General features: G+C 50.3%; 12 protein-coding genes across 12 annotated transcripts; 5 read left to right on the top strand and 7 right to left on the bottom strand.

The window, feature by feature from the left end:
* Positions 1-571: 571 nt before the first annotated feature.
* On the top strand, positions 572-1,375 carry HO173_010467 (uncharacterized protein; the record flags this gene model as incomplete). The annotated part of the gene is made up of 1 exon (XM_037312352.1): positions 572-1,375. One exon carries the CDS (start codon positions 572-574, stop codon positions 1,373-1,375), a length of 804 nt encoding a protein of 267 aa, XP_037160757.1.
* A 515-nt stretch (positions 1,376-1,890) lies between these two features.
* HO173_010466 (uncharacterized protein) lies at positions 1,891-2,723 on the bottom strand (the record flags this gene model as incomplete). The annotated part of the gene is made up of 3 exons (XM_037312351.1): positions 1,891-2,001; positions 2,083-2,276; positions 2,441-2,723. The coding sequence occupies 3 exons, from the start codon at positions 2,721-2,723 to the stop codon at positions 1,891-1,893; spliced, it is 588 nt and encodes a 195-aa protein (XP_037160756.1).
* A 123-nt stretch (positions 2,724-2,846) lies between these two features.
* Positions 2,847-5,040, top strand: HO173_010465 (uncharacterized protein; the record flags this gene model as incomplete). Its single annotated transcript, XM_037312350.1, has 8 exons — positions 2,847-3,037; positions 3,109-3,272; positions 3,369-3,454; positions 3,512-3,554; positions 3,611-3,927; positions 3,986-4,223; positions 4,281-4,892; positions 4,961-5,040. The coding sequence occupies 8 exons, from the start codon at positions 2,847-2,849 to the stop codon at positions 5,038-5,040; spliced, it is 1,731 nt and encodes a 576-aa protein (XP_037160755.1).
* Positions 5,041-5,793: 753 nt separating this feature from the next.
* Positions 5,794-6,828, bottom strand: HO173_010464 (uncharacterized protein; the record flags this gene model as incomplete). The annotated part of the gene is made up of 2 exons (XM_037312349.1): positions 5,794-6,320; positions 6,372-6,828. 2 exons carry the CDS (start codon positions 6,826-6,828, stop codon positions 5,794-5,796), a joined length of 984 nt encoding a protein of 327 aa, XP_037160754.1.
* Positions 6,829-7,358: 530 nt separating this feature from the next.
* On the top strand, positions 7,359-8,393 carry HO173_010463 (uncharacterized protein; the record flags this gene model as incomplete). The annotated part of the gene is made up of 3 exons (XM_037312348.1): positions 7,359-7,446; positions 7,495-7,822; positions 7,880-8,393. 3 exons carry the CDS (start codon positions 7,359-7,361, stop codon positions 8,391-8,393), a joined length of 930 nt encoding a protein of 309 aa, XP_037160753.1.
* Positions 8,394-8,637: 244 nt separating this feature from the next.
* On the bottom strand, positions 8,638-10,447 carry HO173_010462 (uncharacterized protein; the record flags this gene model as incomplete). The annotated part of the gene is made up of 4 exons (XM_037312347.1): positions 8,638-9,505; positions 9,767-9,804; positions 9,861-9,951; positions 10,011-10,447. 4 exons carry the CDS (start codon positions 10,445-10,447, stop codon positions 8,638-8,640), a joined length of 1,434 nt encoding a protein of 477 aa, XP_037160752.1.
* Positions 10,448-10,895: 448 nt separating this feature from the next.
* Positions 10,896-14,153, bottom strand: HO173_010461 (uncharacterized protein; the record flags this gene model as incomplete). The annotated part of the gene is made up of 5 exons (XM_037312346.1): positions 10,896-10,942; positions 11,001-12,610; positions 12,739-13,256; positions 13,324-13,557; positions 13,650-14,153. 5 exons carry the CDS (start codon positions 14,151-14,153, stop codon positions 10,896-10,898), a joined length of 2,913 nt encoding a protein of 970 aa, XP_037160751.1.
* A 1,257-nt stretch (positions 14,154-15,410) lies between these two features.
* Positions 15,411-18,050, bottom strand: HO173_010460 (uncharacterized protein; the record flags this gene model as incomplete). The annotated part of the gene is made up of 8 exons (XM_037312345.1): positions 15,411-15,685; positions 15,742-15,946; positions 16,025-16,193; positions 16,245-16,278; positions 16,334-17,257; positions 17,349-17,451; positions 17,617-17,862; positions 17,934-18,050. The coding sequence occupies 8 exons, from the start codon at positions 18,048-18,050 to the stop codon at positions 15,411-15,413; spliced, it is 2,073 nt and encodes a 690-aa protein (XP_037160750.1).
* An 891-nt stretch (positions 18,051-18,941) lies between these two features.
* Positions 18,942-20,576, top strand: HO173_010459 (uncharacterized protein; the record flags this gene model as incomplete). The annotated part of the gene is made up of 5 exons (XM_037312344.1): positions 18,942-19,061; positions 19,112-19,370; positions 19,423-19,978; positions 20,031-20,331; positions 20,388-20,576. 5 exons carry the CDS (start codon positions 18,942-18,944, stop codon positions 20,574-20,576), a joined length of 1,425 nt encoding a protein of 474 aa, XP_037160749.1.
* Positions 20,577-21,950: 1,374 nt separating this feature from the next.
* HO173_010458 (uncharacterized protein) lies at positions 21,951-23,213 on the bottom strand (the record flags this gene model as incomplete). Its single annotated transcript, XM_037312343.1, has 1 exon — positions 21,951-23,213. The coding sequence occupies one exon, from the start codon at positions 23,211-23,213 to the stop codon at positions 21,951-21,953; it is 1,263 nt and encodes a 420-aa protein (XP_037160748.1).
* A 366-nt stretch (positions 23,214-23,579) lies between these two features.
* On the bottom strand, positions 23,580-24,961 carry HO173_010457 (uncharacterized protein; the record flags this gene model as incomplete). The annotated part of the gene is made up of 3 exons (XM_037312342.1): positions 23,580-24,318; positions 24,536-24,622; positions 24,954-24,961. The coding sequence occupies 3 exons, from the start codon at positions 24,959-24,961 to the stop codon at positions 23,580-23,582; spliced, it is 834 nt and encodes a 277-aa protein (XP_037160747.1).
* A 217-nt stretch (positions 24,962-25,178) lies between these two features.
* Positions 25,179-26,488, top strand: HO173_010456 (uncharacterized protein; the record flags this gene model as incomplete). The annotated part of the gene is made up of 7 exons (XM_037312341.1): positions 25,179-25,254; positions 25,311-25,335; positions 25,394-25,412; positions 25,471-25,567; positions 25,624-26,296; positions 26,350-26,399; positions 26,484-26,488. 7 exons carry the CDS (start codon positions 25,179-25,181, stop codon positions 26,486-26,488), a joined length of 945 nt encoding a protein of 314 aa, XP_037160746.1.
* Between the last annotated feature and the right edge of the window lie 187 nt (positions 26,489-26,675).

Genomic DNA, 26,675 nt, shown 5'->3' with positions numbered 1-26,675 from the left:
CTCCGAGGAGGCAGTCTTGGTGTGAGCTCTCTCCACAGCGATAAGGTATCTAGAGCAATGACGTCCGCTGGGTGCTGATGCGCTGGAAGCAGCAAAGAGGATGGTGTTTGATCACGGGATTTTAGGGCATGGATGCGTATGTCTCATGCTCAAGTATCATTCTTGTCTAATAGTAGTAATATATCACACGCGTAAATGTTTGAGGTAGTGTTGGGTCAGTCTTGTGCCTTTTAACGGTCATACGCTGGCCTGGGCGCTCAGGCCGCGGGTGTTACCTAGAGTATATTAGGCTGCCTTTATGCTTTTATGCATGCCGAGACATAAAGGCATCATAAATCATAAATCATAAATCATCACTGTTGAAACTTGTGAAACTTGAAACAACGGAAAGTATTCTCCAAGGAGTTGGCTATCAAATGTCTCAAGTCCTAGTCCTCGACACTGACATTGAAACATGGCACTTCAACTTTTCCATGAACAAATCATCAAGTAACAATATTTCGTAACGCAGCCGACAAGCCCGCCCAAACCGTCCTCATCCATCCTCTCCGGCGATAATAAAGGTAGAACAATGTCACAACCATGGGATTATATCGCCAAGCTCGTTTGCATTGGTGACTCTGGCACGGGCAAATCCAGTCTCACAATCAGGCTCTGTGAGGGCCGTTTCTCGCCTCACCATGACGTGACAATCGGTGTGGAATTTGGATCTCGCATTGTCGCTGTTGGGCCACCCGCCTCCAATTCCACCTCCTCGAACCCTCAAGATCCTGCGCATCCGTTGGGCGAAGTCAAGCAGAAACGCATGAAGCTCTCTCTCTGGGACACGGCAGGTCAAGAAACCTACAAATCGATAACCAGATCCTACTTCCGTGGTGCTTCCGGAGCCCTGCTAGTTTACGATATAACTCGGCGATCGACCTTCGAGCATGCAACGGCCTGGTTACATGACCTCAGACAGATTGCAGAGGAGAAGATTGTCGTTATCCTCGTGGGCAACAAAAGTGATTTGGCTTCGTCAACCACCGTTACTTTAGGCATAGCGAGTGGCGAGGCGCAAGGATTGGAAGCCACAAATAAAAGGGCTGTGACCGTTGACGAAGCAGAAGAGTGGTGCAAAAAGAACGGGGTGATGACGTACGTGGAGACTTCTGCGAGGAGTGGGCAGAACGTTGAGAAAGCGTTTTTGGAAGTAGCGGAACGAATATATGAGAATGTGGAGCGGGGAAGGTATGATTTGAATGACCGGAGGAGCGGTGTTCGGGGACCAGGAGCTGGTGCCGCAGGGAAGGGTGGAGGCGGGACTGTGAGGGTAGGGATGAACGATATCGGCGGGGGAAAAGGTGGGAGAGGGTGGGGTGGAGGGTGTTGCTGATGAGGGATGAAACCAAAGACATTTGTACAGTATGAAAAGATACCATGGATGGGTAATGCATCGCGAAAGGCGCTGGCTAGGAGCAAAAATAGACAACCGGAAGGATAGAGGCGCATCCGCTTGGTAGGTATACCATAGTCTGCTCATTCTCCACGGGAGAAAGAAGAAGATTGTGGAACAAAGAGGTAGCGACGAGACTGCTAGCACTCATTAATTTCATGATAATTTCCTAGGCATTCCGATCTTGTCAGCGCCCAGAGAACCCCTGAGCTTCGCGAAACCCCAGAGTTACCAGTGTGTATTTCTTCTGTGAAATGGCTCTATGCGTCTGTACAGGTGCCCGAGTATAAACAGAATGCCACGCCAACGTTCTCAAATTCTCTGCCAGCTGCTCCCTGCAGTCTCTCGTGTTTTGAACTCATGGTGGAACGCAACCGGATACTGATGCTCGAAAGCCGATTGAAAAGCTGTCAAAGCACCTAAGTAGAATACAGGAGCAACTATTCTGTCGCTAGTTATTCGTCTTCGTCTGATGGAACGCCCCCTTTCCTTGGCTTGCTCTGCACCATTCCCTTGCCCACATAGCCTTCGGATGATATACCTGTGATGGGTTCGGTTTTTTGGTTCTGACGAAACGACATCGTTAGTTAGATAAAGCTCGAGATAAGCAGATTGATGCCTCAGGCATGCTTGTGAGCGTTGCGTACCTTTAGATACTCGTTGGTCATCTCTTGCCATTGGGCGTTCATTGTCTTTGGCTCTGGTCGTGCAAATGTCCGTATGGCGCAGAAAATAACGAAGGAAACGCCAATGCCGAGCATTGTAATTCGGAAGACATACCAATTCTCGCCAGGCGGAGGGAGAGCGCGAGGACCATGAGGGCCGAAAGCAATCCAGTACGCTGTGTTTTAGGATGCTGTTAGAATTGTAGTATTACGAGACGCACACGTGCAAAACTGTTGCTCGGGGTCCAATTTCGCGTTGGACGTATGTGACGTAAGGAGACGCAAGCAGAGCGTCTGGACTCGAACTACACGGTGAAGAACCTAGAGTATGCTCACGTACCAGCTTTCCTCTCTTGCAGAGTCAATTCGTGCCAGTCATTCTTCATCCTATCCCTCAATGCCATCCACAAATCAGCCTGGTCCTGAGGAGGCATGCCCTCCCATCGCTTCTCAATCTGGGAGAGAGTCGGATTAGATATAGCATGAGCAGCGACCGAGCGCGTCTGTTGTTGTTTTGCATCAGATGTGCATAGTGGGAGCGTGGTTCGGGGGTTTCGTAGAGATTTGCGAATTGATGGACCTCGGATTGAGGATGGAGCGGCTCGAGGGAACGAACGTAGCATTGTGGAGGTCGGACAAGTGGTTGGCGGGATGGAATGATGAACGAGGCTACTCTTGAGCGTGACGATGGAGCTCCTCTTGGGTGTGAGAGCTCAACTGATCATGTTCCGCATAGGTGAGCAATAATGATTGTAGTTGTCGTTCACAAATTGGGTTCACCAACTAGCGTCAAGATGCTAGCTGATGCTAGCGGGAAATGGAATTTCAACCTAATCTTCTCCTCTGTCAATCAAGCTCTGAGTACTGCCATCAGTCCAAGTCCAACACTCCACTCCGACTCTCACCGTCCCTTTACATCAATCACAATGTTGAAGAGGTACGCAAAACTCTGTCTTCGTATCTTGTTCAGTTCAATGGCACCCGCTAACCCTGGTGATTCGGATGCAGCGGGCTCGCTCGAACTCTCAGAGCCTCTGGATTGGCACGGCCAACAGCAGCTCGACGCGCCTTCCAACCCATAAGAAGCAATCTCGCTCCAGCTCTTGGAGCTCGATTCGCAAGTGGTGTAGGGGATGGCAAGATACACCAAGTCATCGGTGCTGTCGTAGACGGTATGCAAAACGCCTTGGAAAAAGCTTGCGCCTCGGTGGCCAGGTATGGACCACGAAGGGCGTGATCATTAGCTGATGCCACTCTCTTGCAAATAGTCAAGTTTGACACTGATGCGCTACCTCCTATCCTCAATGCTTTGGAAACCGAGAATGCCGGCCAGAAATTGATCCTCGAAGTTGCTGTACGCTAGCTATCTGATGCCACGAGGTATTTGCTTTCAAGGCTTACTGTTCGACAGCAACATCTGGGTGAAAATGTGGTCCGAACTATTGCCATGGACGGTAGATTTGCGTCTTGGAGATTGTTTTGTGATAAACCAATACTGACACATGCTCAGGTACCGAGGGTCTCGTACGAGGGCGGTCGGCCACTGATACTGGATCCCCCATCATGATTCCCGTTGGACCAGGAACACTTGGCCGTATCATGAACGTCACGGGTCACCCAATTGATGAGCGTGGCCCTATCAAACATACCCAGAAGAAGCCAATTCATGCCGATGCTCCTGAATTCGTGGAACAGTCAACATCCGCTGAGGTGCTCATTACCGGTATCAAAGTCGTAGATCTCCTCGCTCCTTATGCTCGTGGTGGAAAGATTGGTCTCTTCGGAGGTGCCGGTGTCGGCAAGACGGTGTTTATTCAAGAGCTGATTGTGCGACCCATTGGGATGAGCTGATTGGTCTAAAGGAGCTGCGCTGACTCGACCGCAGAACAACATCGCTAAGGCCCATGGTGGTTTCTCTGTCTTCACTGGGGTCGGAGAACGTACTCGCGAGGGTAACGATCTGTACCATGAAATGCAAGAAACTCAGGTCATCAACCTGGATGGCGAGTCAAAAGTCGCCTTGGTGTTTGGCCAAATGAACGAGCCCCCAGGAGCTCGTGCCCGGGTCGCTCTGACTGGTTTGACTGTGGCCGAGTACTTCCGTGACGAGGAGGGCCAAGATGGTAGGAAACTGCAGTGACGTGGTTATGAAACTACTTCTTTGCTGACCTCTTGGTTAGTGCTCCTCTTCATTGACAATATCTTCCGTTTCACTCAAGCCGGTTCCGAAGTGTCTGCCTTGCTTGGTCGTATCCCGTCTGCCGTCGGTTACCAGCCAACTCTCGCCGTCGACATGGGTCTTATGCAAGAACGTATCACAACAACCCAGAAGGGATCTATCACCTCTGTGCAGGCCGTCTACGTGCCAGCCGATGATTTGACTGATCCTGCCCCTGCCACCACCTTTGCCCATTTGGACGCCACCACTGTCTTGTCTCGCGGTATCTCTGAGTTGGGTATCTACCCCGCTGTTGACCCTCTAGATTCCAAGTCCCGAATGTTGGACCCTCGTGTCGTTGGTCAAGACCACTACGACACCGCGTCGCGCGTGCAGCAGATGTTGCAAGAGTACAAGTCGCTACAGGATATCATTGCAATTTTAGGAATGGACGAATTGTCGGAAGCGGACAAGTTGACAGTCGAGCGTGCCAGAAAATTGCAGAGATTCTTGAGCCAGCCTTTTACCGTTGCACAGGTTTTCACTGGCATTGAGGGCAAGCTTGTGGACTTGAAGGATACCATTCGTAGCTTCAAGGCCATCATGAACGGGGAGGGTGACGATCTGCCAGAAGGTATGCATTTGCAATCGTATACAACAGTAAAAACTTTTACATATTCCTCTGCTAATGAAAATTTGCAGGTGCATTCTACATGGTCGGCGATATCGACTCTGCACGCCAAAAGGGAGAGAAAATTTTGGCAGATCTGGAGAAGAACTAGATGTAAGCTGTTGCATAGAAGTTGCGGTAGAGAGGTGTACACTTAGTCAAGGGGATGCCAATTCAGCAATGCTCCAATTTCACTAGCTGTTTGTCGCTTAAAATGACTTCTCAATCCTCGGTCTAGGCCCAGCTGGTTCAAGCTGTACTCGAGACATCAAATGCATGCCCGTCCCCAGCGTTCATTATACTCTGAGTCTTCAACCTTGGTCCATTCCTTCGTTGATTATGCACCAAAATCAGAATGCCCCAACGCTATCTCTCGAACAGAGAGTATCGAAGTACCGAACAGAACAAGCTTCTTTGGCAGATGGAGATGGCAAACCTCGCTACGCGATCGCGTACGATAGAGAACGAGCTTCCACCGTAATATACCTTTGGGGCTTCTGGCCGAACATCTGAAATGTCTGCCAGAGGGGAGGTTATTGTACTCTTCTCACGCAATCAATCACTTATGACCAGGATAAACAGATAGGCACAATATTTGTGACGGGAATCTGTCTTGGCGAATTCATGTGTGGTTAATGGAATGAATGTTCGTCTATTCAAACGTTGACATTAGGTACGAGAAAAGGACCGTGATCATGAAGCAGGCTTAGTTTCCTCCATTTCCACTTGTTGAAGCCCGATGCTGACATCCAATTATGTATCGCTTACTTTTTTGTAATCATCCTTATAATTCTTTTCGAACATCCTCTTTGCGCCGTGTGTCGATACATGCGATCAAATCGATCTACAACGCCTGGAAAAGAGATCACTGGGCGCCCCGAGACTCCCCTCTCTTCATGAGTTCCAGGCTCCTTGGGAAGTAAGTCTGCAGACCGAGCTTGGTCCTCAAGAAAGCTCCCGTCTTGTCCAGCCTCTTGATGTCCCTTCCGACCTGCCATGGTGGATCCTCTCCACTCGCAGGCGCGAGTCGCAGTCGCACAATGTCCAACATGCAGTCATCAAGCCGGTTGTAGAACTCTGCCCGGCTGCTCGCGTCGGCGTCGTTGTTCCAGCCTTCATCACCGCCGTGTGAGTTCAGATTTCCGCCAAGCTTGATGATGAGCTCGAATGCGAGCGCAGGGCCGCCAGGCAGAGCAGATAAGTCTTCGATGGACGGAATGAGCTGCGCAAGGGTGCTGGCGAATGTGGCTGTTGGGAGGTGCGAGGAGAGGGAGTCTTGAAGGCGGTGGAGGTCGTGATTGAGCACGGTCATTTTGCGATCGAGCTGGTAGTTGAGGGTCTGTGCGGAGGTTGGGTCGCTGTTCATTGCGTTCGCAATGGATGGAGGTACATCTGATGACAGTCAGTATGCTTCGGTGTGACATCAATTGGTTCGAGACTCACCAGCTCTGAGACCGCGCTTGTCAATCCAGGCGTGCATGTCTGCGCGCTCATCCTCGAGTTGCTGAAGCTGATAGTTGGTGTCCTCGACCTTATTCTTGAGATCCTCAATTTGATCGAGGTAGGGTCGGATGGCATCATTGAATGCCTTGCTCAAGGGATCGGGTGTGGGTTCCACTGCTGTCGAAGTGATTGGACGATTGTTCACATCAGTCGATGTGACAGGGCCTCCACGAGGGGTGGTATTGTAACCCTGGTCGCCGGCAGTAGAGGGTCGAAAGGATTGCAATTTATCTTGAGAATTGAAACCGCTCGAGTATTGAGTGTCTTTGTAGGGCGGACTTTGTATTTGTTGAGGGTCGTAATTATTGGTATCTTTGGAATAGGGTCTGGAAGGCATTGGAAGATCTTGCTCGCCTTTGGATGAGCGATCTCTAGACAGTCGACGAAGCCAGGACATGATAGAAACGAAAGGACAGTGTAGGCTCAAGGAGACCACAACTTTAAAATAGTGATGATATGTTTAATGAGCCTGCCGGAGGCTGGGACTGATTGAAGGGAAGGCTGGAAAGGTGGAAGAAAGCTGGGAAGGAAAATAAACAAGAATGGGCTGGGGAGGGGGGAGGAGGGGGAGAGGCCCTCTCAGGTGGGAGAGTGGCTGGCGAGGTCAAGGTAAATGCGCACGGTTCCATTGGCTTCAGCGGATAATCCCGGCACTGACCGCTTTTAGCGCCTTGGCACACAGCAGAATAGGAAAACCTTAAAATACTTTACTCTTCTCAAGTCTCAACTGCCCTGGTGAACCAAATTTTGGATTTAATGATTCTGTGCTTTTGATCCACTCCTTTTCTCTTCACTACTACCCGCCCGCTTGCATCCAACTTTCGGTCTATTGTATTGCGGACCCCGGGCTTCCTGTACAAACAGTCTTTGTAGCAGCTCTCCTCCCATCATACGACGGGCCGCGAGACCCAAGGGAATCCAAGGGGAATGGCTCCGCAGGTGGTGGAGACCGTCGCCAGTTCCGCTGCAAAAGAGTTCAAGAAAGAATCGGCCGCTGCCAGACTCTTGGGGTCGGGTACATCAATTCAATTCCTACCCATCCATAGCCACTGACCTTCCTCAGGATCCGCTGGGATCGCCGAACTCGCCATATTCCACCCAGTTGATACCATCGCCAAACGATTGATGAGCAACCAAGGAAAAGTCGCATCAGCTGCTAGACTAAATGAAGTGGTTTTCAGAGATACAGCTCATGCGACAGTTGGGAAGAAATTTACCTCTTTATTTCCGGGGCTGGGTTATGCTGCAGGATATAAGGTGCTGCAACGCATATACAAGTATGGCGGCCAGCCATTCGCAAGAGACTATCTAGCATTACATCACGGAGACCAGTTCGACCGAACGTTTGGAAAGGGTAACGGGAAGGCAATCATGCATGCGACTGCCGGAAGGCATGTCACTGAGTATCTTAGAGCTTGGCCCGAATAAAGCTGACCTGGTTTGCATAGCTTCATCGGCATAGGCGAAATCGTCCTCCTCCCACTCGACGTCCTGAAAATTAAACGCCAAACCAACCCCGAGGCCTTCCGCGGCCGCGGTGTCTTCCGAATAGTAGCGGACGAAGGCATGGGACTCTACCGCGGCGCCGGCTGGACCGCCGCCCGTAACGCCCCCGGCTCGTTCGCTCTCTTTGGTGGTTCAGCAGCCGCGAAACAATACCTGTACAAACTCGATGATTATAACTCAGCCGGCTTCATGCAGAACTTCGTTGCCTCAATCGCTGGTGCAACCGCCTCCTTGCTTGTGTCGGCCCCGTTGGATGTGATTAAAACGAGGATACAGAATCGGAATTTCGAGAATCCGGAGAGCGGATTCAAGATTGTGGGGAGCATGATGAAGAATGAAGGGTTTACGAGTTTCTTCAAGGGGTTGACGCCGAAGTTGTTGATGACCGGCCCGAAACTGGTGTTTAGCTTTTGGCTTGCGCAGACGCTGATACCGGCATTCAATACGATTGTATAGAAAGGGCCAGCTTTTCGGATGGATACCTACCCCTATCTGGCAAGCTGTTGGCTGGGCTCAAGCCCACCTCAATGTATAAACACCTCTCCGCTTCCATGTTGATTAGATATAGGGCTGAGGGTTACTTACATACGATCGAGGGATCATTTTCGTCTCTTGATCAAGATAAATGTACATCATTGACATCATCGACATCATCTTAATTCCTACATCATATATAAGGTCATCATCATAGATTTCACTATCACCAAGTCCACTGCTCAATCCCTCTCGCACCTTCCACAAACAATCTTCTCCCATCCCTCCGTTGCTCTGTGTCCACGAATCTCAAACACCTCGCCGGCCCTCCTAAATCCTTGCCCATATCCCCTCCCATGCCCACCGTCACCTCTCGCCCACTCGCCCCATCAAAAATCTGCACCCCTCCCTCATCCGTACCTGCCGCAACAAGATTCCCACAAACGTCAAATCCGACCCCAATGCCATTGAGCTCTTTATTGTTGTACCCTGGGAACTCCACGTAAGGTCTCGTGACACCATTGGCGAGATCGTCTTTGGGTCGTATGTAACGTAAATCGTAAGCCGCCATCTGCCTCTCCAACCCAGCAGCTACGATCCTATTCGCGTCGACCCTCCTGACGTGATTGATGCAACTCGGATGCTTCACTCTCCAACTCGTCCCACTGGCGCCACAAGTCCTCGCATCCCATAATCTCACTGTACCGTCTCGACATCCGTTGAGTAGGACATTCGTGTCGAGCCAGTCAACAGCCAGCACCTCGGGGCTGGCGTCAGGGTCCTCGTACTTGAAGGTCTGGATTCGATCAAATGTCCACGAAGATTGAGATTCCGCAACAAGTACAGTACCGCACGTTGTGGCGATAGCAAAATCAGAAATCGTGGGGTCAGGGCGGGAAGAGGAAGCCCAGAACGTAGTATTCGTTTGGGGGCGGATGATGGTAGAGACATCGCTTGTGTACGATAGCGGATCATTATGTCGTTCATGTGATCGAGCCCTTGTATAGCCCTGGTACGGCGCCCTCCACTGTTCCGGCTGGATGAGTTTGGTTAGGTGAACGCAAGCTGGTTGGCTGCCGCCCATTGTTGTCGTCCTATTGGAGCATAAGTAGATCGAATCATGTTTGTCGATTGACGATACACCAATTCTGGAGAGAGAAAACTGAAGAACAAAAAGCCTCCAAAGGACGAAAGGACGAAAGGACGAGAGGAAACGGAGCTTGGTGGAGGGACGTTGGGCAAAGATGTAGGATAAAGGGTGTGTCAAAGCAAGCATGGCAGAAACAATGAGTGAAGCTAAATCAACATGGAGTAGGAGACAACAGAGCATAAGCAGATAAACACGCGGTACTCACATGAGCACCCTTGAAGGCGAAATGTCCATCGAGGTAATCTAACACACACCAGGCCATCAGCCGAAAACCACCGTCTCATCTCGTGGAAACTTACCTGAGTATCGAAAACATGCCAACCCGACAGCCCGCTCAACTCAACCCAACTACCCCTTCCCAAATTACAAGCAGGGGGCACAATATGGTTCCTAAAAATGCGCATCATCAGCATCACGTCCCCAAAGTCACAACCGAGATGTCCACGAACACGATAAATAAAGCATCGGCTCCATTGCCACGGAGCGCCTCAGCATGCGTAAGGACCCCCATGGCCGTATCGTACACGAATGTTCCAGAGCCACCGTCGGGGCGACGGAAATTCGAAACTTCCATTCTGTGCAGACCCTGCGCCCAGGCTCTCATGATGGTATTGCGGTCAAGTTTCATCACGCCGAGCTCCCTCGTAACACCCCATCCCCCACCGAGTGGACTCTCTAGCACCTTTGACCGCTTCACTTTCATCTCCGTCTCCCTTTGTTCAAACAATTTCCTCCGCTTCTGCTCGCGCTGCTCCTCGGCTTCCTTCTCCAGGGCCGCCTTCGAGTACTTACTCGCTGATCCACGTGCTGCAACATGATTGGGTTGGATCTTGAAATACCTTTTCTTCTCGGCGTCATAATAGAAGCCTGGGAGTGCAGGCGGCATGATTCTTGAAAGATGTCTTTTTCAACAAGGTCGGAGTGAAGGGTCAAGAAAGGTAGGAAGACAAAGTGTTTTGGAAGCACGGCAAATCAGGAGGAGCATGCCGTTATGGGTGAAAAATCCGTGCGTGGCAGGATATATGGCTTCGGATTGCTGAAACGGGCAGAGACGATTAAAGTAGGCATTACAACAATGGGCGGACAATCTCAAATAGCTGTCCGCGTATGTGTCCGTTAAGTTGTATGACTTCTGAATATTTTATGCAGCCTTTCATTTATATCAAGCCGTGTAATGGAATCAAGGATGCCAATATTCATTGAAGGGTACAACATATCAGGCCAGAAAAGTTTACAATTATTCTACAATAATAATGCCCCTGGACCCTAGAAATGAACTTTTGACGCCCCGAATTCCAACCCCAGAGTTCCCTCCGTTGCCCCGGAGCAGCCCCTTAAACCGCCTTATCGTGCTGCCGAGAAAGCCTATCCAGAGCGAAAGCTGCGCCACGAATTTAAGCGCTCGCCCACCAAATGATCAGTTCTGAGAATCAACGTACCTAAATCCTCCATGTTTTTATTCTTGTGCTTCCTTTCCCGTGGCCATTTTCCGTGCATTATCCGATCAAATGCTGCAAAATCATTCAAAAGGTAGTAGACGCCAGCCATCAAACAAAACACACCAAAGGAAAAGATCCACACTCGTGCCGTTGTGACAAGGTGTTTTACCGGCTCCTTCTGCCCGCCGTTGAGCAAGCCAAATACGCAGAACACAGTCGCAACAGCATCAACCGTCAAAACAGCCGATATCAGCTGCCAGGATGGCCAAGAAGTCCAAAACGGGCCATCAGCACGAGTAATAAAGATCAGCCAATTCTCCGACAGAGCGATTTCGAGGAACAGAATTGAGTCTCTTTTGCCAAATTTCTCGGCTATACCCCCTTTTACAATGCCATCTTGAGTTTGAGCAAGCACCATTGTTGTGAGACATATAAATGATGCTCCAGCCAAGATGAGCCCCATAATGACGGAGATACCCCATAGCTTTGGCAAATTCCACTTGACCGGGGTCCGCGAGAATGGCGCCCTGTCATATGCGATTGCAAGTGTAGCAATGTCTGCGAAAATGGCAATGAATACCACAAGTTGAATCTTCAAGCTCTCGTTGAGCACGGCAATCCAGAGGCCCAAGAAAATATCCATGTGCAGAGACAATGCAATACGGTACACCACGTACGCATGCATTCTGTGGAAGATCTGTCGTGAAGTCTTAATTGCATCAATGATGGCCGAAAGGCCAGGTGCGAGAAATACGATATCGGCGGCAGAACGTGCTGCATCCGAGGACCCTTCCACAGCGATCCCGGTATCAGCCTTTTTGAGCGAAGGAGCGTCATTCACACCGTCACCTGTCATTGCAACTAAGTGGCCTCGCTGTTGCAGGATATCGACCACGTTGTACTTATGCTGAGGGAAGACTTCAGCGAAACCATCTGCGGCTTCAACGAAGTCATAGATTGCAGATCCTGGCATGTCCCCTCCACCACCGAGTCCGAGCCTCTCAGAGTTGTAAACGTTTTCCCCTAGGCCCAGTTGACGAGAGGTCTCCTTGGCAATCCCAACCGCATCGCCCGTCAACATCTTGATCTTCAACCCAAGATCAATGGCTTCTCGAATGGTCTTGGCGGTGTCGTGACGAGGCGGATCGGAACAGGGCATAATACCCAAGAGCTGCCAAGGGTTGCCGGCTCGCTTGCGAGCAACTCCAAGGGAACGGAAGCCACGGCTTGCGAACCCAGCCACTTTCTCGTTGTATTGTTGGACTGTCTCTTCGGATAGTGGACCGGCTTCGAGGACCATTCTCATGATGCTTGGCGGTGCTCCTTTGACACAAATTATCCGTTCACCTCGAGTTGATTGCACGAGAGCGGTTACTTTCTTGGAGACGGGGTCGAACGGTGTGAACTCAACCACCTGATAGTTCATGAGCATGTCTTTGACACCAGGATAACGCCTGATTGCCTTCAGAAAAGCTTTATCAATTGCATCGATTCCACGTTTCTTGCGTGAAGCAGCAAGGCATGCTGTGAGCATGAGCTCGCTAGTGTCGATTCCCTCAACAGTGTACGGTTCTCCTAGCGATAATTTGTTCTTTGTTAGGGTACCGGTCCTTGAGACAAGATGTTAGTATCCAGACTCGCTCATGGTTAATACTTCAGGTAACAGCCCCTCAGAGAAGATGGTTGAGTAATAGTCCGGTCGATTGTGGAAGATTCTTGGGAAGTGGCCTTAACTTACTTGTCACTGCACAGAATCTCAACCCCAGCAAGGGATTCAATGGCGGACAACTTCTGTACAATAGCGCGCTTCTTTGCTAGGAAAGCCGCACCAACAGCCATTGTGGTAGTGACGACGGCCGGGAGACCAACTGGTACGCCGATGATCGTGATGGCGAGCGTAAATGTAAGAATCTGAACGATGGGGTTTGAGCGATAGAATGAGGAAATCCAGACGATGAACAGTGTGATTACGACGAGGACCAGTAGTACACTACCGATACCGTGTATCACTTGAGTGAAATGACCGGTGCCTGCTGCGGCAGCATTGACGAGGGCGGCAGAGCGGCCAACAAACGTGCTGTCACCGATTGCCGTGACCATCATGTAGCCTTCTCCGCGCTTGATCGTGGAAGACTGGTAAATCGTTTCACTCATTCTCTTTTGCACAGCGAGCGATTCTCCGGTAATCGAGGATTGATCGACCTGCAAGTAGGCCCCAGAAGTAATTAGGATACCGTCCGCTGGTACAATGGTGCCCTAGAGCCGTCGATGTCAATACCTTCTGCATCCGATTGCTCAGGCTCGAAACCTCATCGAAACGTACCTCATCAAGATGGACGACGTCCCCCGGAACGAGGCTAGGCACATCCACTTCGGCCAGAATCCCACCGTTGCGCAAGACTGTACATTTCTGTGCCAGCGTCTTCTTGAGTTCCTTGACAATATTCCCAGCTTGATAGTCTTGAATGAAGCCAACAACTGCATTGAGCAAGAGCAAGCCAGCAATGACTCCTAGATCGATCCAGTCTTGCAGGCCCGCGGCAAGGACAAACGCCAACTACCAAAGTCATGTCAGCTGGAAACCGACTGATGTCCAGGGGAATGAGCCTCGACAGGAAATCGGCTCGAGGGATACGCATCCTGACTTACAAGCATGACACACTGGATCGGCCCAACAAAGAACATAAGAAACGTTTTCAGATGGCTACGATTCTCCTCTTTCATCATGTTCCACCCATACCGCTTCCTCCTCGAGAGGACCTCGGCGTCATCTAAGCCCTGATCGGGAGTTGTCTCTAGCAGCGAACTGGGAACGGCTCTAGCCTCTCCAACAGTAGGAATCTCGTCTTCGATGGACAGCTCCTCTTCGTCATCTGACTCGAGCGAGGCAAGCAGTGCGTCAAAATCCTCGATGGGATCAGTGTTCGCGGGAACGGTATCGGGCTCGTTGGGTGAAAGCTGGGCTAGAGCATCTTGAAGGGTGGATTTCTCCTGGTTGTAGTACCCGCCGATTTGGATGCCGGGAGAAAAACGCCCTGGATTGCTGGGCCTTCGATTCTCGTCGGAGCGCTGCCGAGTGGGCGAATTGACAGCAGTTGTGCCAGCAGCGGTTGTACCAGCCGTCGTAGCGTCCATCTCGTACTCTTCGGACATATAAGATTGATATACGTTTTAGTATGCAACGAGAAGGGCTGTAATCAAAATTGCTGTAAACGCTGATGGGTAAGGTGCCAGAGCAAGGTGGGTTGGAAAGGTAAGCATGCTGCATACATGGTTTGCGAGGAAACAGAAGCTGGGACGCTCTTGCCATAGTGGGTATATACCTCAAAGAGTGATTGGAGAAGGGAGGCACGACAAAAACAAATGCAGCCAGTCAGCCCAGCCTTTACATGTAATATTCTTTCTTCTTTCGAAATAGCGTGACCGAGTAATCGAGTGACGGCCATCAGAATACCCTACCTGTTGCCAAGACGATCTCTTCACCAATGACTACGGGACTCAGCAATGACTGCCTCTCCTAACTTTGTAAAATAGTCGAAGACTCGAAATAAAAGGTGAACAAGACCCCTTTTCTCTCCTCTCATCTCCACCCTTGAAGCTGACCCAGTGCCATCATCGACCATGTTCGAGAATCAACGGTCCGATAAAGCCCAAACTACTCCCTTTCCTTTCTCCAACCACTCTCCGACCAAAACTTTCCTCTCGATCGCAGCGATCGATCAAGTCGCCCGTTCCTAGGAGAACAATCGCGCGTCGGTAACCCTCTGCAAGAATGAGGGAGACGACATGCGTGATAGAGAGCCAGGCCTAGGCAAGTCAGCGCCGAAGATGTGGCTGGTTATTACGATTGTGATGGCCGTTGTTGTTTTTGGGGCATGGTTGGGGTGTGAAGAGATGGTGGTGGGAGGTTTGGGAACGTCGTGAGATGGTAGATAGAGCGAGAGAGGGATAGAGAATAGGCGTATAGTACGAGATTCCAAGCATGCACTACGAGACTGTATATCAGGGCCTTAATTTTGCATCATTGGTCTGGTGAAGTTTGATTGTCATTGCATCTCATCGTTGCATGCAAGCTTGCTTCTGATCTAAAGTACACGCATAAGCAAGTACTTCTTGCTGCCTTGGGATGAGCAGCCATCTCTGGAAAATACATCGCTATCCTAGCAAGATTCTCCACCACCTTGCATTCCGCAGACAATTGGGTAAAACTCTCGTACGTGAAACTTTGCTGGAGTGCAGCTGCCTGAGCGAACTAAATAAATAGTCGGCTATCGGTCGTAACGCCGTGCCTGGAAGAAGTGCGCAAGTCCGTCGTCGAACGCCGTTGTGGGTATGTCGCTAGAACCGATAATGCCCTGAATGCCTTGCTGCTCGTCGGTTAATTCACAGGAGAAATTGCTTTGAGAGCATTCAAGTAGCCCCAGGTGGCGGGGGCTGCGCTGGCGTAGTCCCGGGCATGATGAACCCAGGCGGAAATTGGAAACCATTTGGCATGCCAGGGAATTGAAAGCCAAAGCCAGGGACAGCAGGAGCAACGCCGATGGTATTGTTGTCATGGTTGTCGTTGCGCTCTGGCTGACGGTAGCGTTGCTGTTGGGGTGGAGGGTTCGAATTGGTCGGCGGATCTCGAGTAGAGCGCGGGCCTTGCTGACCGCCTTTGTCTGTAGCCATACGTCTGCTGATTGCTATGTAGAAGATCAGTATTAGAAATCAACTGGAGAAGAGGGCGGAGGCGCGTTACCTTTGGACGAGACACCAGCGCCGATCTCAATATCCGGCTCTTCGACGACGATCCCTGGCTCGATGGACTTGCCACCTGTACCACCATACTCTGCTGATAACATCCATTTGCGATCTGCATCGGTGAGGCGGTCGATGGGAATGATGCTGATACCAGTCTGGTAGTCGCTGCAATCACGGGGCCCGAAGCCGACACCCCAGCGAGTCTAGATTATGTAAGTCAGTAAAGGAAGACCATGGGGGCCGAAGAGGTGCTTGAATGGGAAGGGTGATAATGGACTTACTCGAAGCTGCATCTCAGCTGATTTATAACGCTCCATTCCTTCTTTTGCAGTCATTGCGTCGCTTCGAGAAAGCATCTTGACAAAGGCGTGGCGCTTGTCGACATTAACGATGCATGTCTGCACTATTCCGAAACCCTGAAATATTCCCCGCAGAACATCTTCCGGGGAACTTGGAGATGATTAGAAACATTTGGGATATCTGGATAATCAATTCACTCACGTTACACCGCCGACGAACAGAGTCCGACTGAGGACTTTATGATTGTCAGTATTGATTGAGCACTCTTTCGTGGGGCTGGCTCGGCTTACCCTTGATGTGGTTAGGGGGAAGCGAATGGTCGTACTGCAGATTTCTCGGTCCTGGGGGTGGCAACACCTGTTCCTGTCCGGGACTGTCACTCCTACGATAAGGAGCTGGTGGGCTTCTTTGACGATATTCATTTCGGTTTCTCTCTTGGCGGCCTGACCTGCCGCCACGACCATAGTCGCCGTAGCTAGGACTATCCCGCCGACGAGGTGGAGTAGGTTCGCGACGTCGATTATAGCCACTTGGTGACCGGGAGCGCGAACGATGGCCTCTATATCGGCCGGAAGGGGAGCGCATATTGTACGAGTTATCATACCCATTACGATCACGTGATGAGTCATCCCTCCCTCCATTTTGCTGCCAGCTGGGTTGGGCTGGAGCGCTGGCAGCACCACCACCAACAGTGCCAGCAGCCATGAGAACTTGAAGCACAGTGGCCCATTGGTCTTGTGGGACACCTTGCGCTTGCAGCATTTGAATAAGTTGGACCTGTTGCTGAAGAGCTTCAGGCGTGGTGCCTTGCGGCATCACTGGGTTTGCGTGCACGTTTGTCTGCCCACTGGGCATACCCTGATTCAGACCAAAGTTCGAAGCACTACTCATGACTCCAGCAAATGGGTTTGCGCCGATTGCGGCTCCTGGTACATTTACAGGCTGAACATATTGCGGTGCAGAAGCAGCTGGGTTTACGGACGAATTCATGTGCTGCTGATATGCATTCTGTAAGTTTGGTACATTGATTGGACTAGCCTGGGAAGGCATTCCAGGCGCTGCAGTAGTATTCGTCTTAGCCATATCTGCGAGAGCCTTCAGAATCTGCGATGTGTCCGCTCGGGGAGCACCAGCAGTTGCGATGTTCCCATTTGATTCGTTGAGGGGGATGAACTCCTTTGGGGGGGTTCCAGCGGGCGTCGTTGATCGAGGATCTACAGACCAAAGAAATGTATCAGAAGCCATATTACACCCAATTGCGTTTTCCTCGTTCTCAGAAGCAATTGATTTTGGGGGAAATCTTACCGTAGGGAATGGGAGCTGCTAGCTTCTGCTTAAAGCCGTCAAGCATGTTGCTCGGAAAAGTACTTCCACGTTCCCAAATGTCAATGAGCTTCAACAGTCTAGCCTAATGCGCAGAAGTATACGTGAGTATGGAATTACAGACAAGTACGGGGGAAGGAGGGATTTTCTTGTTTTTATGTCGACAGATCAGAGTGGCCACAGCAGCGCAAGCACCTATGCTGATGACCAACTGATCCATAGCCCCAAGCATGCTCTCTAGGAATCGTACCTTTTGTTCTTCAGGGCAGTTGGTGAGGATATCTGTCATGAAAGAAGGCAACAATTCAGTAACACGATTGACACCGGCAGCGAAAGTACCATCTGGTGCAGATGGGCCAAAAGTCTGCCCAGCCTTGCGTGCCTGCTCTACCCATGCTCGTGTTACAGAGTCTACAACATAGAGAACGCCTAGCTTATGTGATGCAGGAGCCTTTTTGAAGTGTGTGTAGACGCGTTGGATGAGGACGGTTTCGGACTGTAAGGAGCCAGGGAGGTTAGTGACTGTTGATTGAACGAGAAGGGACGGGTTTACATGAGCAGACGTACTTGGATGTTTGCATTGCAGAGAGTGGTGATGCTCGAGATCTTGCCCCCAGTGACCCCAGGTGGCTTCAGGGCTAGCATGGACTGCAGGATGGCGTCGAGCTCTGCTACGCAAGACATGGCTGCGATGTCAGAAGATCGATAGATACAGCTTACTCCAGCCAATTTCAGCTGTGCCTTTGATCGAGGAACAAATTACGGTCGCAGTACGACTAATTGCCTTGCCAGCAGAGGCGAGTAATGCCCTTTGTATTTGCTATTGAAGTGACAAAGGAGAGAAAGGAAGGTGTGAGCTTAAAGGTGAGTGTCGAAATGTGGTGACTGGAGGCGTAAGAGTGCAGAAGTGGTGAATAGTCACAGAACTGGTGCGGGAGTGTCGCACGAATCGAGGTCTGAGTAAGACGATCAACAGAGCCACCACAACCAGCAAAAGTACTGCTGATGCAAGATCTTGACCTCCGCTACACTTTAAACCGTATGCTGATGCGTGTTCGATTCTCTTCTTCCGTGTGGTGATAGAAGGTGATTGTTGTGGATGATGTTAAGGTTGGCAGGAATCAAGGTGGAAAGCGGACATTATGATTGAGAATTTCACGCTAATGGAATCCGGCAAGTTCCGATTCGGAGTGCCAAGTGATTCTGATCCCGGTGGTGCCACTCGTCTTGAATGGGAACAGAGCAGCTGATGAATGAGGTTGAGACCTAAGAGTTGAAGACAGGTGGAGACATGAAAGCCAGCAAGCAGATCGGTCAGATGCAGAGTCGAGAGTACACAGAGGCACAGAGGAAAGGACAGGAGAATAAAAGTAGGTAGGTACTTTGAGAGTGCCCGAGATAAATCGGTAATTATCGGCATTACATACCTTACCGTACTTTAGACTAGCGGGCGGGCATTGTAGCCGGACATTATTACGTTGAGCTGATGAGAGCATTTTCTTTTCCCTTTGAAAGCCCAGCTCTCTCAAAGCAACACCACAACCTAATTGACTTTTGACATTCCCATACACTACTATGGCAACAGCTCTACGTTTCAGCAATGCTGCCCTGCGCCCAGCATTGAGCTCCGTCCGATCTCCAGCTAAAACTGCCGCATTCAATGGCTTACGATGCTACTCTTCAGCTAAATCACAAGTAGGCTTAACGCCTACCGCACTGGATGAGCTAGCTGACTGGCCTTCTAGACACTCAAAGAGTCATTTGCCGAGAAGCTCCCAGGCGAGATTGAAAAGATCAAGAAGCTGAGAAAAGAATTCGGCTCCAAGGTCATTGGCGAGGTGACTTTGGACCAAGTCTACGGTGGAGCGCGCGGTATCAAATCCCTGGTCTGGGAAGGCTCTGTCCTCGACTCAGAAGAAGGCATTCGGTTCCGAGGGAAGACAATTCCCGAATGTCAAAAACTGCTGCCCAAAGCTCCTGGCGGAGAAGAACCATTGCCGGAAGGTACAAAGACCTGCGGACTTCCCAGACTCTCCATAAAGCTGATCGACATTAGGTCTCTTCTGGCTCCTTCTGACCGGCGAAGTTCCCAGCGAAGAACAAGTCCGAGATCTCTCAGCAGAATGGGCCGCCCGCTCTGACGTTCCGAAATTCATCGAAGAGCTCATTGATCGCTGCCCCAATGACCTCCATCCAATGGCTCAGTTCTCCCTTGCGGTCACAGCTCTCGAACACGAATCTGCCTTCGCAAAAGCTTACGCCAAAGGCATGCCCAAGAGCGAATACTGGAGCCACACATTCGAAGATTCAATGGACTTGATTGCCAAGCTACCGACCATCGCCGCCAGAATCTACCGCAACGTTTACAAAGATGGCAAAGTGCCTGCTGTACAGAAGGACAAGGACTACGCCTACAACTTTGCCAACCAGCTCGGCTTCAGCGAGAACAAAGACTTCATCGAATTACTGCGATTATATCTCACAATCCACACCGACCATGAGGGCGGCAATGTCAGCGCTCACACTACGCACTTGGTCGGCAGCGCTCTCAGCTCTCCCATGCTCTCACTCTCAGCAGGTCTCAACGGCCTAGCTGGCCCGCTGCACGGATTGTTCGTCTCCCTTTCTACCCCTCCAAAACCACACCGCTGACTAATTTCGCAGAGCCAATCAAGAGGTCCTCAACTGGCTGCAAAAGATGAAGAAGCAAATTGGTAGCGATCTCAGCGACAAGGCCATTACGGACTATCTCTGGTCCACTCTGAAATCTGGACAAGTCGTTCCCGGCTATGGCCACGCCGTCCTACGCAAGACCGACCCCCGCTACGTCTCTCAGCGCGAGTTTGCTCTACGTCACTTGCCTGATGACCCAATGTTCAAGCTGGTCAGCCAGGTATATAAGATCGCCCCAGGAGTTTTGACAGAGCATGGGAAGACGAAGAATCCGTTCCCTAATGTTGATGCTGTAAGTGGCCCCTTAGCTCTACCATAATGCAGGGCGCGAGCTGACTTCTGTTATAGCACTCGGGTGTTCTCCTTCAATACTACGGCTTGACCGAAGCTAGCTTCTACACAGTCCTCTTCGGTGTTTCACGTGCGATTGGTGTCCTACCACAACTGATCATTGACCGTGCGGTTGGTGCGCCCATTGAGCGACCTAAGTCTTTTAGCACGGAGGCTTGGGCGAAGCTTGTTGGAGCAACGTTATAGGTAACTGCACGCTATGTAAAATTGGGCGGGGTGGTGAGTGGTAAGAAATCTGGTTACAGAAGAAGGGAGGGGCTTGGTTTTAGCGATGCAAGTGTATTGCCTAGATTGATTGATGATATTGCGTCCTTAGCTCCAAAGATTGCATTCTCAGCTTCACCGATTCCAAGTGTGCCATTGCAACTGTGCTTTGTGTATCCATTCGTACCTCGTCAATGATTCTGTGCACTTTGACCCAATCGCAGTGTATAATGACCTTGAAAGCTGGGTTGCTATATCAGAATGACAGAAGGCGAAACTACGATCCGTCTCACATACAAGTACAAATCCCCCTCACCGAACACTTGCAGCTCGGCAGAAATCTATCAAGAAGCTTTCAACATCGTCACCAGACATTGCCGACATCAGTAATCACGCAATTCGATCATCTCTCTCGCCCTGATGCGCAACATCGTCGACGCTATCCGACGTTCCTCCTCTCCCACAAATATAGACTTCATGGGTTCGATGTTGTAATCACTCACTCCCTTCTCCTCTCTACTTTTATTCTCCCAGTTACTAGCTTTCCAGTCTGGTTTCCTCTCCTCCACTACGTCGCGCTGCGGTGATCCTTGGCTGCTCGGCTGATAGCTTCTCTTACTACATGAATTTTAGTACATCGATTCGATGCTGTAAGTACTTATCATCTATCCTTTCTCGACATTGCTGACGTTTTTCAATTCACACCAGCTCGATTCCTTTTACCCTACCACATGATTTGTGATTATTTCTCGGCAGCTCGCCATCTGCTTCGAGTCACTGCGTAAGCACTTCTCTTCAACCAAAGAGAGCCTCTTGATAGATTTCTTCTTTCCTCGTTGCACCTAGTAGTACACTGGATTCAAAATCGGGCATCTTGTCGTTGAGACAAAGAATTGATTTAGAAAGGTAAGCTAGAATTTTTGCCCGGGTTGAGCCATGCAAAGGGGATATGCGCTGGAAAAGCCACAGAGTGTTATTGTAGCATGCAACATCTTGCTCCACTTCCGTTGCTTTCCAACAGAAAAAGCTATGCAGCAATGGGTATCCGCCAGGCAAAGCAATCCGAGTCTCGAGATGAGATCCTACAGCCGCTCACAACAATCATTTGTTTCATGTCGGTAATAGCCGGCTCAATGGCAAAAGAGATCTTACCGTGTGAATGGCCATTCACACCATCAATGACGTAGTCTCGTATGAAATGGATCATCCTGGTGTACGTCACGCGTTTCCCACCATCATGGCCTCACTTCGTTCCTTCTCCGCTCGAGACATTTTCCATTCCTCCCTGTAGTATTCTGGATTGTAAGGCTTGCGAGCACCGCCAACAGGCACATCGTCCACTACTTCCTCCCTCATCTACTCTGCGTAATTTTCGGAGCGTTTGCTCTCGCAATCCCCTTCGCTCTGGTTAAATTCCTTCAACAGAGCCCCTGCGTCCATGAAGAGCCGCCACTCTGGTAAAAGGCCGCCGTCACCGTCCGTATCTTTTGCCACAAATTCCCATTCGACGGCATTTCGAAGTATTGCAAAAACCATGCATCCTGCGAGCCAGCGTGGCTCGTCATTTGAGTGTGTGATTCCATCGTTCTTTTTCATGTTTCCGCCAAGCCCTGAGCGTAGCTTAACAAGGAAATTTTCGCAACGTAGATGTAATCCAAAGTAGTCGAAAATAAGAACAGATAATTCCGTGGTAATGGCAGTTTTGACACATTGAAGGAGTGGAACCGTACCGATCTGCCGAGATTTGATCCAATGTTCACGGGCCGCGCGTTGTGAAGCGTTGTTCTTCGTAGACTCTTTAAAGACAGCTTCGAGGGTCTCGAAGGTCCACTTGATTGTGTTGTTCATGATATGTCGGTCTCGGAAGGCGCTGATGACTGCAGACGCTTCGTGCCAGTCTCGACCAGTCTTGGAGATCGACGGTGTAAAAGGAAGGCTCTTCCGGCCTGAACGTCTCTTACCACCCTTCACGAAGATCTCTGGTGAGATACCTTGCATCAGCATCAATCGCTTGAGGCAAGATTCCAGTTTGTTTGGGAGGCCTCCAAAGAAAAGCCTTTCTGGCGTGATATTGCTAACGAAAAGATCCGTGTCTGGCCACGCAAGGTCCAGATTTAATGTCAATCGAAGAGCACGGTAAAGATCAGTGGTAGGTAAGGTACACAGAGAGTTTTTGGCAAACTCTACTCCCAGATTATAGAGCATGATGCTTAAGGAGAATTTGATCAGACCACATAGAAGCGGGTCACGAACGAGAAGCCTGTGCGGTTCCGGATGCTTCGCACGTACCGTGTCGTGCATAAAAAACTGTTGCCTAATCTCAGCGCTGTCATCGAGGATGTAGCCATAAATATACCCAATCGTTCTCCCCAAGCGAGAATCCTTCGCTAGCCGCTGGTATTGAGAGCCAACTTGGGCTTTGGGTTGCTGCTGGCCTATTCTCTCTATATTCTCTAGTGTTGCTATCGCGTCTCGACCTGCGATTTGTAATTCCTGAAAAGCCTTCCGATAATCACTGCCGGTAATCTTGTTAATGTCAAGAAAGACCTGAGTAGCGAAGCAGAGCCAACCAGAAATTGATTTTTGACGCCTTGCTACTCCCCTAAGACCTGCTATCATTGTAACTTCGCCAGGGATGTCAAGGCCAAATAGGCCAAGGTAGACGATCTCCGTTAATGTCTCCAACAAGATTCTTTCGTCCTCGGCAAGCTTTGCTCGGACTTCAGCGTAGGCTTTGCCAGACACCGTGGGACTACTGCTAGCATCGCAGTCGCTAGGTGATTTCCTCACGCCTCAGGTTCTACCTGATTTTAGAAGCGACGTTTCCACCCGAAGAGGATCTGCGTAGTAGGCATGTAGATAAAACCTGCCATGTCTGCGATTTCGTAGTTGAACAAGTCATCTGGCGCCTCCTTGTACATAGCGTCCACGCCACTGACCATGCAAAATCCGATGTAGAACCATAAATTGACTGGTCTATATTTCTCAAGCGACGGAAAGGCACTCGTGTACTTCACCATGCGCCTGACGGACCGCATCAAATGCAGTGTTCGTCACAATGGATACTGTCATGAGACTCACTTTGCTGAGCTTATAGTCTTCCCCTGTCCTCTGAATGAACTGGCAAATGCTTTGCAGATCGGCAAAGTAGCAAAGGACTGCAAAACGTACGTCATGGTCCTCGGCCTCGCATACAACATGGCGCCGTTTTGGCTGCCCTTGCCGAGCCGATGTTGGAGTGTTTAAGTCGTCCAATTCTGTCTCTGTTGGCTCATGGACCTCAAGGGCAGCAAATCGGTTCTCCAGACTGGCTTCCTTTCCGTCAGGTTTTGTCGTCCGCGAAATTTCGGGTCCTTTACAATAGGAAGCGTGCTGAGATTTCAATATATTGAGGACACCTTCCAGTGTATCGATGAAGTAGTCGTGCGTCGCGTTCGACTCGCGAAGCGAAGGGTCTTCTTCAGATGAGGCGAAAAGGCTGGAATACTCTCTTCGGAGTTTGACTGTATGCTGCAGTAGATTGAAGAAGGTTTCTGGAATACTGAGTCTCTTGTTTTTGACAATGATGTGAGCAAGCTCTGTAAATTGAGCCAAGCGTAGGCGAAATGCTGGAGCAAGGGAAAGGGAAGATGACTCCTGTTGTTGGGCCTCCTTTCTTGCCTTACCTTTCAATCGACCTCCAAGCGCCTTCAGGGATAGGTTCTTATTCTGGCAAGACGCTGGTCTGTAACCACATCATTCAGTTGTCTTCAATAGCCATTGAGCGATCCTGTCAGTCTGCTTCTTTTAGCGTTTGCAAGTCTTGTCGAAGAACATTTCTGACTATAGATATAAGGAGAGGAAGAGAGGCCTTAGACACCTGTGGGACGATTTTTCTGGTGTTCGACATTGTCTGCTTCACAGATAAAGTCGATCTAGGAAATAATGAGAGGAATACAAACTGTTCTCTGGCAACAAGACGGAAGGAGAGGGCGCGAGGAAAAGTCAGCGTTAGTGTGGCCTGCTTTCCGTTGCCGTGCGTGCTGAGTCTGTGGGCAGTGATTGTCAGTTCGTCAATTACTGTATGCTCGTTAATCTGTAGAATAAGTGAAGCTTTGGCGCGTCGTGAGGCTCTCGGCGACCGAGATAGTAGCCCTGGTGGCCTAAGTATAGAGGTTAAGACGATGAAATGTTTTGATGAGCACTAAAGCCAAAAAATTGGCCTGCTAGCGCGCCCAACCAAGCGCGCCAAGCTGTTTCGGTTAGCGCCTGGGGAGTGGACCCTGAATCGGCATGGGAATTGGGAACGGTGAGCTACAAAGAACTCCGAAAACCTCGGCGATTATCAAATCCATCTTTTCCCCCGTACCGTCTTCATACCTTTCCATTGCGATTGGAGTTGCGGATTCTGACCAGTCATCCTCTACAAGACTATACTGGGCTCCAAGTCTCAAGCGAGGTCTGGTCTTATCTGGTCTGAAAGAGAGAAAGCATCCCCTTCTTCTTGCTGCAAGCTAGATTTGAAGGCTCGACCTCTGTACTTGTCTCAGCAACGAAGCGCCACTCTTCCCTTGGTCAGGGCCATAGTCATACAACCCAAGTGTAATGGCCGCAACACCAGTCGCAGGCTCTGCACCGGCAACGCTCGAGAAGAAGCCTGTCAAGTTCAGTAATCTTCTATGTGAGCAACATAGGACCAAACGCTGGTCTGGCAAGTCTGACATGGGTCTGATATAGTGGGTGCTGGTTTGAACATGTTTGAGTAAGTCGAGTTATGGCGTGGCGATGCTTGTGAGTGGGCTGACATCTTGCCTCTCCAGAGTCACTACTCTAGGCCAGGTACCATGAGCCCGCAGTCAAGCATTGTACCTGACGGCAGACTAACGCCGAAACTTAGCCTCTTGAGGTAGTTAAGACAACGATGGCGGCCAACAGAGGCGACAATTTCGTCGGAGCTCTCTCAAGAGTTTGGGGACGAGGCGGTGTACTAGGATGTGAGCTTGGCCTTCCTATGACTTTAGGCCATACCTTCACTAACACACTACCTCAGACTACCAGGGTCTTATCCCCTGGGCCTGGATAGAAGCTTCCACAAAAGGCGCAGTTCTCCTCTTTGTCGCCTCCGAAGCCGAGTTCTACGCCAAATCCTTCGGAGCCAATGACTTCGTCGGTGGCATCTCCGGTGGTATGGCCGGAGGTGTCGCCCAAGCATACGCTACAATGGGCTTCTGTACTTGCATGAAGACCGTTGAAATTACAAAACACAAGATAGCGGCAAAGGGCGTTAAGCCCCCAGGAACTTTTGAGACATTTATGGATATCTACCGAAAAGAGGGGATAAGGGGTATCAACAAGGGGGTCAACGCTGTCGCGATACGGCAGACTACGAACTGGGGCTCAAGATTCGGTCTATCACGTTTGGCAGAGTCGGGCATCAGGTCAGCAACAGGAAAGGAGGAAGGGCAAAAGCTCGGCTCTTTAGAGAAGATATTAGCCAGTGGACTTGGTGGTGGACTGAGTGCTTGGAACCAACCCATTGAGGTCATCAGAGTCGAGATGCAGAGCAAGACCGAAGATCCAAATCGGCCTAAGAACTTGACTGTGGGAAAGACGCTAAGATACATCTACTCGAACAACGGCCTCAAGGGTCTGTACCGTGGTGTGACACCTCGGATTGCCTTGGGTGTCTGGCAGACAATATGCATGGTGGCGCTGGGTGACATGTGAGTTGTTGCTCATGCAACACTCGAGTCCATCACTAATAATTTTCTATCAGGGCGAAGGAAGCTGTCGAGAAGCTCACCGGGGACGAAGTTACAGCCAAGCGTGAGTCATCCTCGACGCTCCCGGGACCTCTTTCATGACTTCATATTTGATCGCAAAAGAGGCATGCTGACTCCGAATACCTAGACTGAGGGGGGAATGAACGTCTATGGTACCTTGAATCCTGTACGTCGATATGAAGCGTAGTATTGCTCCTGCTGCCGCGCGACTTGTAACACACATGAGGCGATCAGCTTTGTTATTGGACGGCCAGCATGGCTGAGCTCGGCTTTTTCTCACACAGCGGATGGATAGAGATTGTGGAACAGATCCGCCATG

This window comes from Letharia columbiana (assembly GCF_014066305.1).
Source record: "Letharia columbiana isolate WasteWater2 chromosome Unknown Sc0000049_s0, whole genome shotgun sequence".
Lineage (NCBI taxonomy): Eukaryota > Fungi > Ascomycota > Lecanoromycetes > Lecanorales > Parmeliaceae > Letharia > Letharia columbiana.
The sequence above is the reverse complement of the archived record's forward strand: the minus strand, read 5'-3'. Positions and strand labels throughout refer to the sequence as shown.